This window comes from Lepisma saccharinum, unplaced genomic scaffold (assembly GCF_977018435.1).
Source record: "Lepisma saccharinum unplaced genomic scaffold, izLepSacc3.1 HAP1_SCAFFOLD_188, whole genome shotgun sequence".
NCBI lineage: Eukaryota > Metazoa > Arthropoda > Insecta > Zygentoma > Lepismatidae > Lepisma > Lepisma saccharinum.
Window position 1 is genome coordinate 512,542 of NW_028142983.1, and position 14,297 is coordinate 526,838.

Consider the following 14,297-nt stretch of genomic DNA (forward strand, 5'->3'; position numbering starts at 1 on the left):
CCACGTGCTCTTGTCCTTTCGGGTTCTCACGTTCAATATCTTCATTTTCCTCTTCCTCATCCCCGTTTGTGGCATCGTACAGCATTCCTGCAAGCTTGAAAAATTCTAATGTTCGGTCCGATTGTAACATAATGCACAACTTTAGAAACATATACTTAGCCAGGTAACTGGAGTATAAGTTTCTTTGTACCACTGGAATTTGTCACTTTTTCCTGTCTCCATGTAGATTGTATAGTGTTTGTATGAACCCCAGTTTCCTCATCGACAAAGTTAATACTATGATTCACTTTCAGGTGCTCATACCCCTCATCTTTGAGCGTATCGTATACCTTCCAAAAGTCTGAAGTAATTGTCGTTCCTGGCAGAATCCACTCTTTAATCAAACCTATTAAAGTCTCTGCATCCCTCTTATCAACAGGTACTAAGAAACACCATCCACTTCCCCTTTCTATCCCTCTGAATGCCCACTGTCCCTCCACATGATGACTGCCATGATACTTTCATTTTCCAAATTTAGATTCATCAATCTCCACGATCTTTCCAACACCTCTTATCTTCTGCCAGTTCTTGTAAAAAGAATGTTCCACAACTTCCCTACGGAAAGAAGACCAGTCAACTCCCATTTTGTATGAAATTTCAGCCTCCTCGCAAATAATATTCAAAGCACAGTTCGAGACCCACAATCTTACGAAGACACACACTTGTAACAAGGATAACTTGGATCTAGCGAAAAAAGTCCCTTTCCTTAGTGACACTGAGTAATTGCATGGCTGAGTTTTTTTCTTTCCATGCACAACACTTGTCAAACACTTCCACGCATACTTATCAATACACGCACGGTTTCTGTACAATTTCAAAATGTGGGCACATGTATCTACCCTCCTTCGGCAGAACACCAAATTCCTTCAATTTGTTAACCAAACCATGACCATCCTCTTCTACACTCCACTTATATAACTGTAGCACATTAACAATCTTTTCATTCCTCTCCGCCATTCTTCCACGACCAATGCTGTGAACCAAAGAGAATCACTCTGAACAGCATTGCAATGCTCTAGACAGCAGAACGGACGTTGATCGTCATTTCTTCACATCATCAAACATGATTCCTATGTTTCTTTATGGGGAATCATCGCGATAATTAATAACGTTATTTTACAAGTTCTACAACTCAATGTGCAATTTAAACACGTTACCCCAAATATTATATGCATATACGTAAGTACAACTGCATATTTAGTGAGTATAACAACTAGTAAACTAATTACACAATATCTCTATATTGTAAATTCTTACCAATTTTTCTTAACTTTTAACTCCATTTTGTGGAAAATCCTTATGTGATGGAGGAAAACGGGGGTCATTTTCCGATTCAGCGCACCTAAAAACATTAAAATCAGTTAAGACAATTTTCAAAAAGTCTCAAAATGCAGGCCTGTGTAATTAAACAATTTTCCATTGATCCATTTTACTTCACATACGCCGGCCCTCGTGGCGTGGATGCTAGGGGTCCCATGTTCGAATCCTGGCCTGGGCGGGGATGTTTGTGTGTGTCCATTCATCAATTTCATCATGTCATTACTCAACTCCATCTTCGCAAATTAGCCAAAAGTGGCACAAAAAAGTGAAGTAAAATAAAGCAGATCAAAAACAATATCAAAATATTACACATACTTTGCTCCTGCTGCTTTTGTCAAAAATTACTATAGCTGCATATAACTTGAAGTATGTTCTTCACTGTTTGTAACACTATCATCCGTAATCAAATCGTGGCAGTCTTCTTGATTGATTGAGTTGGTGTTTTAAGTCCACTTTATGCACAGTATGGCTAATCGGGACTGGACCTACAGCTTAGTGGGATCCGAACCAATATGTGCCTCCACCAGGTATCGAACCTGGGACCCCTTGATTACAAGGCAATGACGTTACCATTGCACCATCGGGGAGGCACCCGCAGTCATCTTTTGGCTTGTGGGAGGTTTTGAAAGCAGCTGCTTATGTTCCCAAAATAATCACACAAAGAATGTAAAAATTTTCATGGACACAAACTATGGGGGAAAATATATCAATGAGCCTATCAAGATTTAATGTTGCAACAAACATGAGATTTGCTACACCGCCCTGCTCTGTTTTGTCACATTGTGCAGATTTTGACTTTGAAATTTTCAAGGAGGGCAGTTTTTCCCACTCAAGAGTGTACATTCTTTATTATTCATAATTAGCCGATGAAACTTTTACCAATTATACATGGAAGATGTAAGTCCTTCAAAGCCTCCAGTGGCAGATGCCAGATTTCAAAGAATTCCTATTATGATGATTTTTTTACTGCTTATTTTCCTTTTTAGTTGGGGATGAAAGTGGTGTATCTTCCAAGTGTGGTCTTTTTTGTGCTTCACTGCAAATTTCAAAACATGGTTGTCCATAGGGCCGGAGCTACAACCAATTTTTCAGACCTGTTTTCAATAGTATTGGTACACTGTTTTTTATTCAGGTGCATTATGCATTTCGATTATATTTTCCCGCAAGAAGTATATAATGATTTTCAATGTGACTGTGTATGATTGTAGGAACATAATAGTGCTACTTACTATATTTTCATTCACTTTAGTATGTTGTGGTGGCAACATAGAACTGCCAAAGATGAACTTTTGTCTAAAATTTATATTTTATTCTTCTTAACTATTATTAATGGTAAGAAAATGTATAAATTTTATGGCTGAGACACCTTTCATTCACAAAAAGAAAAAAACCCTGATAAATAGTTCTCCTGCTATGATTTATTTTCTACATCTCAGTGCATTTGAAAAGTGGTCACCTGATAAGATTCCAGCCATAGAGAGACCATTCAATGTGAAATCAACTAACGAAGATGCACCTTTTAACCTTTCATATTTTAATTCATTTGGAATTTGGCACTCTGAAAGGGGCACTTGAGGTAGGAAAATAAGTTGTAGATCCATATTTTTTGTATTTCTGAAATTACAGTGGTGCAAACTGTGTGATTGATTTTGATCATTTCTTCCAACATCTTGTTAACTGTAAATTGCAAAATTTTGGCAATCAGGGCACCTAAGAAGTGATTGGGACGATGTTGGAAAGGTCTTGAGTGGCTATTTCACATGAGATATTGCATGCCTATGTCAGGTTTGATTAGCATATTGGAGCATGTTGTGGACTTAAATAATACTTTTTGTTAATTGTTAATTTTTCATCTCCTGACAAAAGTGTCAACTGCTGAGTTTTGATATTATATAACATGGTGTGAAATCCCGGGGGTGACAGGGTGGAATTCCCCCACCAACGGTCTTGTCATGAAATCCCCCCCACCAAACTCTTCCGGGTGGAGAGTTTTTGTTTTAACAACAATCATAAACAATTAGTTTGGGATTCAAATATACTTGACTGGAATAATATCAATGACATAACTGATAACAAAGAGCCTCATCTCTTAGGAAACTGAATCCAGCCAGCAATCCCCAGAACACAGAAATTAGATTGACTTATTTCTTCTCCATTTCTCACTGCCTTTCGTTAGCAAGCACAAAGTATATAAATATGTATATTAATAAAACATGTAATAGCACTTACATGTGAATTTTATGCAGGAAACTATTATCTTCTTAAAGTGTCTTATTTTTGGCCCTCCTCCCTTATGCAAATCATTGTTCATAGCATCAGTAGTACATCAAACTCTTCAATTTGCAATTACATTTTGAATGAAATAACAGTCGATATAATATATTGTATATTTTATAACATAATTTGATTATTTAATAATTGACATATATTTAATGGCATTATGCATTTATATATATATACTCTGTGATCAGAAGTATCCGGACACCCACCTGAAAATAAAGTACAAGTTTGGGCAACCCTCCATCGGGAACACTGGCAGTCAATACAGTGTTGGCCCACCCTTAGCCTTGATGACAGCGTTCACTCTCACAGGCATATTTTCAATCAGGTGTCGGGAAGGTTTCCTGAGGAATGGCAGCCCATTCCTCGCAGAGTGCCAAAATGAGAAGAGGTATTGATGTGGATCGGTGTGGTATAGAATGAAGTAGGCATTCCAAAACATCCCAGAGATGTTCTATGGGATTCAAACCAGGACTCTGCACACACCAGTCCATTAGTGGGACGTTTTTGTCGTCAAACCTCTCCCCCACAAGCCCTGCAGTATGGACGAGTGCACGGTCATGTTGAAAGACACAATGGTCATCCCCGAACTGGTCTTCGACGGTAGGCAGCATGAAAACTGTTAAAATGTCAACGTAAGCTTCTGCCGTGACATTGCCATGTAAAGCAACAAGGGGGCCAAGCCCCCTCCAGGAGAAACATGACCGCACTGTAACCCCGCCACCTCCGAATTTCACTGTTGGCACTATACAGGCTGGTAGATGTCATTCACCAGGCATTCACCACACCCACACCCTACCATCGGATCGCCACATTGTGTACTGTGATTCATCACTCCACACAACGGTTTTCCACTGTTCTATGGTCCAGTCTCGACGCTCCTTACACCACACGAGGCTGCGTTTGGCATTTGACTGTGTGATGTTTGGCTTATGGGCAGCTGCTCGGCCATGGAAACCAAGTTGCTGCACCTTGCGCCAAACAGTAATGGTGCTTGGAGTAGATCCTGATGCAGTTCGGAATTCCTGTGTGATGGTGGCGATGGATGATTGATGATAATGCTGTACGACCCTCTTCAACACTCGATTGTCTCTGGAGGTCAACATGGGAGGTTGGCCGGCACGCTTTTGGGTTGTACACATCCCTTCACTATAACATTGGAAACAGTGGACAGAGGGATGTTTAGGAGGGTGGAAATCTCTCACACATTCTTCCTTCACAAGTTGCACCCAACCAACTGACCACGTTGAAAGTCTGTGAGTTCCTCAGACCATCCCATACTGCTTTCTCACACTGTCTGCAGACTACCGAGTTCGCTGACTATGTGTTCCACGCAGTAGATGGCAGTACTGTGTCGCCCTCTATGATAAACACACGTTTCGCGGTGTGTCCGGATACTTTTGATCACATAGAGTATATATATATAGTGTGCATGTGTGTCTGTCTGTCTGCTCCTTCCCACCAGCCAATCTGCAGTGATTTTGCACCCTGTTATGTAATTCACCAAATGAGGCTATATTAATTAATTTCTCTATATATTTAATTCTTAAAAATGAGAGGATCATTTTTGATGTATACATGTGTCATATTCTTTCTTTTAAGGTGAAGCAGTGGTAATAAAATGGAAGAAGAGGAAGCAAATCAAGAAGAGTTGGATAAACAATTACAGCTCTTGCAAACAGAAGTCAACAAAATAACTGAGGAAATTGCTGTTTTAGAGCAACATACAGAATGCAATAGTGACTCATGGGAAATTGTTCTTGATTCCTTAAGTTGCAGGTAAAAAAGATAAAAAGTAAAGTGTTCCCCTGTGCTTAGCACCATGCCATGAAGGCATATTGGGCGTGCGGGGGTAACGCAAATTTTATATTCATGCATGTACATTTAATTCTATGTGTATGTATGTCTGTGTAGTATCTTTATGTCAGGAAGTTTAGTGTGTTGGTTAAGTATTATTCTACCATTTAATTTCATGTGTACATTGAAAGTATCTTTTAAGGTTTTTTCTTTGCCCATTTTTGTGTTGTATTTAATTTTTGAATTGATGTGGTCTTCTATGTAAATAAGATGCACAAGAAGCCTCTTGTTTCTTTCGTTTACAAATTTGTGTAATTTACACCCTTTCAACTGCAACTGAGAAATTTAAACTTTACTGCTTTCCACTACTCTGGAAAAATATCAAACTCAGATTGTCACTGGTTAGTAAAGAAAATTGTTCAGCCTAATCTCTTCTACATTTTTAAACTTGTGTCTGGCAGGGTGGCTACTTAATTCCAACAATTATACATGGATTATTGGCTCCGGGAATTATGCATGATTGTTTCTCTCTAGATGTGAAAAATTACAACCTTTATTAATCCAAAGCCCATTGAATTTATACAGGGTCATTGAGAATGATTGCCGGCATTTTAAACTGTTATTATAAAAGAAGTATTTAATGAATATACATATGTGGCATCTTAAAATGTTCAGCAAATTTTAAAGTTTTAGACTTACCTTAGTACACTTCGATATGGGCGCCATTTGTAGCTCTGGTGATGTCTAGACGGTATTCAATCCCATGCCACATCTTCTGAATCGTGTCCAGAGTTACAGTTGCAATTGCTGCAGTGACACTCTCTTTAAGGTATTCCCACGCATGTGCCATTTTAAACCTCATGGTAACACAAGGTCACACGAAACTTTAAACTTTTCTGAACATTTTAAGATGCCACACCTGTATATCCATTAAATAGTTCTTTTATAATAACAGTTTAAAATCCCGGCAATCATGCTTGATGACCCTGTACATATTTATAAATGCCCTGAGGCAAGTTTTTCACAGTTTGGCATTTATCTTTATCGAGGAAACAGAATTCCCCCAATCTGTTTACTTTGTTAGTGTCATCTGACAGATCGAAGATTTTTGCTGGATAAGATTTCTTGAGGATGATTAGGTAAATATGAGTTTGAAATTCATGAGCGAGCAAGTTTTTTTTTATTTATTAACTTTTATTAAAATCAATAGTAGAGACCTAAAAATAAACACTTGAGTTTAACATTTGAAAAATTGTGGTTAAAATTACTAGCTCCGACAACAAAAATAGACATATCAAGGTACATCAAACTTCATGAACTGGACAAATTATTCATTTTATTGTGATTATATGATTATGTAAATTAATACTTTATATGCAAGTTTTGGTTGGGAATTGATTATCATAATCTGTTTATATACTGTATTTTTTTCAGAAAATCCTTTATGGGAGTTTAATATCTTCACAGATATTCACACCAACATATTTTTTTAACATTGGTTATGCATTGTATGCATATGTAACACTAGTCACATTAATACATTATGAAGTAGCACACATATGTTAACAGATATAACCAAGAAAACCTACTAATCCTGAATAAATGATTGATTTATTGATTTGGTGTTATAAGTCCACTTTATGCACAGTAAGGCTAATCGGGACTGGACGTACAGTTTAAAGTGAGATCCGAACAACTTGTGCCTCCCTTAATTGCAAGGCGATGATTCTACCACTGCACCATCGGGGAAGCCCTGAATAAATGAAATAGTGGCATATTGCAAAACAGAATATTTTCAACTTCTAATCGACTTTTACGAATGGAAACAACATTAATGAAAAATTTCATGGCCCCTTTAGTGTCAACATTATCCAGTTTTTCCTTATGTAGTTGACACAGTGCCAGAGAGTTAAGATGCTTTTGTCCTATCATACTTTGTAATTAGTTCTTGAGGCGATGGAAAACACAAACTACTTTCAGCCTCGCAAGAAGAATACAGTGTCAAAAGCAAGTGGACTAGTCAGGCCCCAACCCAGAATTCTTTTAAGGGAGGCCAGGTCCAGAGCACTGCACATCCACAAAATACACTTACTTGGCCCTCTTGGGTGGCGAGCGAGCGAGTAAAACTGTTCGCCTAAGTTTGGAACTGTCAAGCATCGAAAGCCCACGGGTAACTGGCAGGCCTTGCAAGACCCAGCTCGCTTATATACAGCAAACACTCCTTCAGGTTTTGCACAGTCTCCAGGTACATGAGTCATGCAGTCACTGTTGCCAACTTTTATATTCTAAACTGTTCAAGGTGGACTTGAAATATTCATCACATTTATCAATTTGAAACTGCAGAGATTTATTCCGTGGTAGGAAACATTTGTATCACTCACACCCAGTAGCGGCAATTGGGTTCCAAAATTAGGGGGGGTTGGCTAGCAAGGTGCAAAAAGGTGGGGGGGGGGCAAGGACAGTCTAATTTTCCTTGGTACATAAGGTTAGCATGGTGCGGGGGCAAAAGTGGCAAGAAGTGTGTGGGGGGGGGGGGGGTCAACTGCCTCCTAATCACCTCCACTGCTGACACCTGTAAAGGAGTACGAACCAAGTTTCACAAAAAGTGCCATTGTAAATATTTTGGAACGTTGTGACTGGTCATGGTTTTACATTAAACTATTTTTTTTTGGGGGGGTGCTTTCCGATGTTGCAGTGGTAGCATCATCGCCTTGTAATCAAGGGGTCCCAGGTTCAATACCTGGTGGAGGCACATGGTGGTTCAGATACCACTTTAAATGTTGGTCCAGTCCCGATTAATCGTACATAAAGTCAACACCAAATCAATTAAACTATTTTTTCTAAAAACCTTGAAAACTGTTGTTACAGATTTTCTCTCTGGTGTAATTTTGCCAATTAAATATCCGATTTAGTTGAGAAAGATATCCCCCTCCTCTTTGAAAACTTATACTGCTCGTGGCTTGCTTAATGTTATTATCCCCTCTACGGCACAAAGATAGTTTTTTTTTTTCATAACTTTCATTCTGAAGGGAATTTTATACTCAATATAGGTGAAATGTAGTTCTTTTTCAACCATTACATTTCTGATATCACGTGATGCTGAACACTTAAGCACAGGGGTCCATAAAAATGCAACATGAAATCAGAATTTACATTAAAAAGGTTTTTGAATATTGCCATCTAGTTCAATGAATAGTTGTTCTCTCATATTGTCGCAAGTAATCTAGTTCTACAGAACACATTGATAGTAACACGATGCAAAATATATAGAAATTGTTAGCTTGTATCTTCAAATGGGTGCAAATAGTAGGGAATGCTATTTAGACATTTCATCAAACAACGTAAAAATGAAACAGAGAGAATATTTATGATTTCAAGACCAGAAATGTGACATAAAATGAGCAAAACACACAACCCTATTTCAAGATCTTCAAAACAAATTTTGAAAATATGTGGTAGTTTGTTTGAAATAATAATGAAACTAATTTGAGAGGTTAACAAAATCTAATAGTATAACCTCAAGGCACCTGCGACTAGAATAATTTGAATGTTTCCTTGTGTAGTGAAATTTAATGGCCATTGGAAACACTGACAATGGTGCTTGCGTCTGACTGCATCAGGTCTCACGTGACTTCTAGTGCACGGGTAAAGAGAAAAACTTTGCAGGCATTGAGGCCTGTGGAAGGGAAGCTAGTTTGCGCAATGTCGAACACCTTGCTTGACGTGTGTGTTGCATGTGATTGTTGCCGCGACTCCTTGTGGATGAGTTTCTTCCAAGTCTCGTGCAGGCCTCTGGCCAGATCCGAAAATGTGCAACAAAGAGAAGCTCCGAAATGATGTGGTGTTGATTCAATTAGGTTATTTTGCATTGCTTTTCTGAAAAGTTTGTGTAATCAAGATGATGAGGATGAGTGATGATATGATGAAGGAACACACAAAGAACACCCAGGCTGGGATTAGAATCCGGGACCCTTGGCTATGTAGCACACTGCATCACTGTGGCCAGCAGAATGCTGTTGAAGTATTAGATGTGACAACAAATGATATGGTAATATTTCAACTAGAGCTAAAGGTACAATTATAGAGTTGCAATATAATGGTCCAAAGTAACTGTAAAAATTCGACTCACTTGTAGGGGAGGGTGGGTAAAGTGAGACAGGTTGGGCAAGTATGTCCAGCCTAGCTAAATTGTATACCACGACAGGAAATGACCCCGCGAAGAGATAGTTGGTGTCATAGAAGCTGGAGAGGCTGTGTGTGAAGCAGTACGCTACTCTTGAAAATTGATGATTTTATAGGTATATATACAGAGGCTGTTCAGCGTATATTTGGCCAAACGCGATTCCTCCCCCCTGCACTCAGAATGAACTCACCCAACCTTGGTCGGGCATGTTTGTCAGTGCAGTGTGTGAGCTGTAAAAGAGTGGTTGTGTTTTCTCACTGGGCCAAAAATGCCGCCCAAACTGAGCCGCTTTTTGGGAGGAGTGCGTTGTATAACTTTCCAAGTGTTTGAGTTTTCTCGCTTGGCCGAAAAAGCTGCCAGAACAGTTGCTTTTGGGAAGGATATGTTGTAGCCTTTTATGACGCAAAGTTCAGTGTGTCAATAATCAGGAAGTAGTGTAAGAGCAAGAATTGTGACGTTAGTTTGACTTTATTCAAGAATGTGATTGGCAAGTATAAGGATTGCATGGCCCCAGCATTCGGTTCTCCAACAAAGGGGACGAGAACACGTCCATGCACAGAAGCCACCACCAGTATGCAGGTGCAAGGTGTGCGGTTAACAGTTTCCAAAGACATATTTAGATGATTTTCCATCTGTCTTTGGGTCGGTGTATTCTCTTGCATGCCCATTCTGCGAAGTTTCGCCTGCAGTGAGAAAACACAACCACTCTTTTACAGCTCACACACTACACTGACAAACATGCCCGACCAAGGTTGGGTGAGTTCATTCTGAGTGCAGGGGGGAGGAATCGCGTTTGGCCAAATATACGCTGAACAGCCTCTGTATAGTATATATTTCGGTGTTATCTTTATAAAGATTATGGTGTATACAGAAACCTCAATTACATATCATCAATACATTTTAACACTTGTAATATATTTATTGCATAATATATCTCTTTACGAACCTCATACATACATACATACTTACATATTAGACTCTCATACAGGGGTCGAGTAAATAAAACATGTGGGGTGGGGTAAGAGCATCCACCTAGAATATTAGAGGGTTGCACATGCTCCAGGTTGATTGATTCACTAGTAGGTTAATTTACATTGCTTTACTACCGTTAGGTTATTCTCGACGACAATGCCTCCATGTGTATGTGTTCTGGGGTATGCCCACTCATTTCTTTTGCCAGTTAATTTTTCTATCGGAAGGACTCTGTGCCCCCCCTCCCCTTCTGTTAAATTCACATCCTAATTTAGAGTTTCAAGTCTTCTAATGAAAATCCAATATGATAGTTGTCGTGATGTCTTATATCCCTGTACCTTCATTCAGATATGGTTCTTGTCTGTGTCTGAAACAGAGAGAGGAATGGTGTAGATGGAGGATGACATCAGGCATTGCATTGCAGAGTTTCAAGGATAGTTTTCTGTCATTGAGAAATGAAACAGTGGGATGCAGTATACCCCAGACAACTCTCATCTCAAGAATAGATTGAGGCACTGTTGGAAGGGTACAAAATATGGGAAGGTTTAACCTCACATTCATAGCTGAAATGGAAGAAGAGAATACTGGACAATACAATTTTGTGTGTCATAAAATGAGCTTCCTACAATAGTTCAGGCAATTTAAAACATTTTTCCATCCAACCTGGACAAAACTGCTTCAGACGCATTTTAAACAATTTCTAGTTCAGAATTCATTGCTGAATGACATATACAAAATCAGACCACCGGAAAACCCTCAAAAACGGATTTCAAAATGGCAGACTGGCTATTGTGAATTTCCTAAGATGTTATGTATATTTGTGAATAATTTTTAATATTTTGTGTATTATCACTTACAATTTGTGTTTTCTTGTTATGCCAAATTATATTTTGCCTTTTAAGAATGGTAATCTCTAAATTATGCATAATTTGTGAGAAAAAATGGACAATGGACAAGAGGTAAGGTATCTGGGGGGAATAACGTCTATTGAGGTAATAATGCCGGCTGGCTATATCTCGAAAAGTTGAAAGTGAATTCGATAGAGGGCATATGCAGTGTGTGCGTTACTAGCAAGTAAGTCACGTGATTCCTTTGTTCTGATGTTGCGCCATTCTTCCCAGTGTGAGATAGCTGTTTGTGGTGAAAGCGGCTATTCGGAGACGCTGATGTAAAATTGAGAAGGTAAGTTCTTTGCTCACGTTAAAGGTTCACACTCTGTATTATTTTTGTACGTGGGTCGTTATGTTTTCCAAACATACTACTAACTAATTCTCTTTGTTTTGAGGAAGAAGCAAAATGCATTCTGAAAGAAGAACTTGCATATTATGGGTAATAGTGCCAACTTCAATTTGGGGTAACAACGCCAACTTTGCTATTGTGTTTATTGTTAATATGAGATATCTTCAGCACGGGCACTTATTGTTTGCTTTCATTTTTTTTCTATTTAATTTAATTTTGTTTTCTCATTTAAAGTTAGATTTCAAGAGATAAAAAAATCTATCAGTACTGTAGAAAATAAATAAACGTGGAAAATAGAATCTGTTTTTGTGTATTACACTAATACTATGTTAATGTTAATATTATACGTTGCATGTTATGGCATCTTCTAAATAGTTGTAGAATGAATAATGCTTCAAGTGTGTATAAAGTGAGTAATTACCATTTATCTATTTTATTAGGACATTCTTATAGTATGGCATTATTACCCCTACACATGTGGCGTTATTACCCGGCTAAGTGGGAAATAATGCCAAAATGCACCTTCTTAGAAAACAGCTCTCAGTCTACTATTTGAAATAAAGATACCATAATTTTTTTGTTGCTAGCGAAAAAATGCATCTATTGCCTTATCCAGTTTTTACATTGCCAGATGTTTTTATAATGCCAGGAAAAATTGAAGCAGCTTAGCATGGCGTTATTCCCCCCAGTTATGTTAGTTAAAATGTGATCACCACGAATGGCCAGCATTGAATGTATCTTGGTAAATGCTGATAGAACCGGTTTGTGGACAATATGCAGTTGCAAGCTATGCTGAAGATTCTCTCCATCATTACAGCAGCCAGACATCACAATTGCCTCATGCCCCTATACCTGTACTTGCAGAAAACTTTGCTTGTCGTCTGAAAATCCAACCATGCAGAAAATGTTCCTGGGAGGTAAATTTGAGACGAGATGAAGCGATAGATTATGGGCCAGACTCGGATTGAGTTTTGCATTTTTGTTTTAAGTCCTTTATGCACAGAAAGGCTAACTGGGGCTGGACCTATAGTTTAAAGTGGGATCCGAACCACTATGTTCCTCCACCAGGTATTGAATCTGGGACCTTGGGTCAAACTCTGATCAGACCATGTAATAGAACAAGCACTACTGCATTCCCTGCAAAGCAAGGGAGGACTGACAAGAGGAAGTGGATTTGCAGAAATCCGGAAGGAGACATGGCTGGTTTCCATGCACCTGTGTTCCACTTACAACTTAGCAAAGCAAGAATATATCAGAGTTTAGTTGAAGAGTAGTGAACAACACAATGAAATGCGAGAATGCACAAACAAGGGACAATAGTGATATTTAAAAAGTAATCGAATGACTGGAATCCATATCCTCATTCCATTTTGACTCAAGTTTCTGCAACACTAGTACAGCAGTCACAGCTGATCCAGGAGTTAATTTTGATTAATTGCAATACATTGTTATGGACATCATCTTCAAAATGATTGAGAAAGAGGTATTTAAATATTCTGCCAAAAGGTTGACAAAGTGAAAAACTGTAGGGTTTTCTTCTGCTGCTGCTGTTGTGAGCCCTGTCGGACATGATAACAAGTAGATGCAGCTCTCTTTCAGAGAATGACGACTTTTGCCACCAGAAGATGTCATGCCTAATGAGCTTCGTGCATATCCTCATGCATTATTCGAATGACAAAGTATGTTTAGGAGAGCCAACAAATCTCAGTTAGGTCATGCAATACTAAAATAAACCAACAATTTGCGAATGGAAGAAATTCAGTGTGCAAGCCAGTGAGTTCTGGATCATGGTTTGATCTATCCTACATTGAGTTTCACGTAACAAAGAAACACACAAGCTCATTGCTCTTGTGTAGATATCACTCTGAAGACAGGTGGAAGGACTATCATTGTTTCTGATGGATACAGTGACTTTCCTGTGATCAAGGGCATAACCTCAGAAGTATCTGCATCAACTCCAGTAGGAATGTTATTTCAGTGTGGGCAAGAAATTACACTCCCAAGCTAATGAAGACAACAACCAAGCAATTATTTCCCTTAGATGTGAGATGTTGAAGAAGCAATGGTGTGCTGTGTACAACACAGGTGAGAATGCTCATGTGGACATTGTTTGTTCTGCAGTGTCATAACAAAATGCAAGTATTTGTACAACAGTAATAGAGGCAGGAGGCTGACTTGCTTCTGTACCAGGCCAAGGACAATGGTTTCAAATCATACTATCGCAGTAATATAAGGTGGGGAACATCTCCCAATAATGTGTTCCCATATCCTTGGAATTCAATCATTGTTGGGTCGTGACATCCACAAACTGCTCCTCTTTCTGTATGTTTCCACGGGCTGTAACACCACACCCAGAGTGTTTCTGGCCTCTCCGATGGCATTGTGATAACATCTGTCACCTTGTATTCAATGGGTTGAGGGTTCGATACCCGGTGGAGGCACATAGTGATTAGGATCCCACTTTCAA

General features: G+C 38.8%; 1 protein-coding gene across 1 annotated transcript in view; it reads left to right on the forward strand.

The window, feature by feature from the left end:
* The window catches only part of LOC145982483 (uncharacterized), a 72,754-nt gene that overhangs the window by 23,327 nt on the left and 35,130 nt on the right, over positions 1-14,297 (forward strand). Inside the window, exon 2 of the mRNA XM_083115941.1 lies at positions 5,242-5,418. Coding sequence (XP_082972067.1) covers positions 5,261-5,418 — 158 coding nt within the window. The 5' untranslated portion in view covers positions 5,242-5,260. The remainder of the gene's footprint in view (positions 1-5,241; positions 5,419-14,297) is intronic.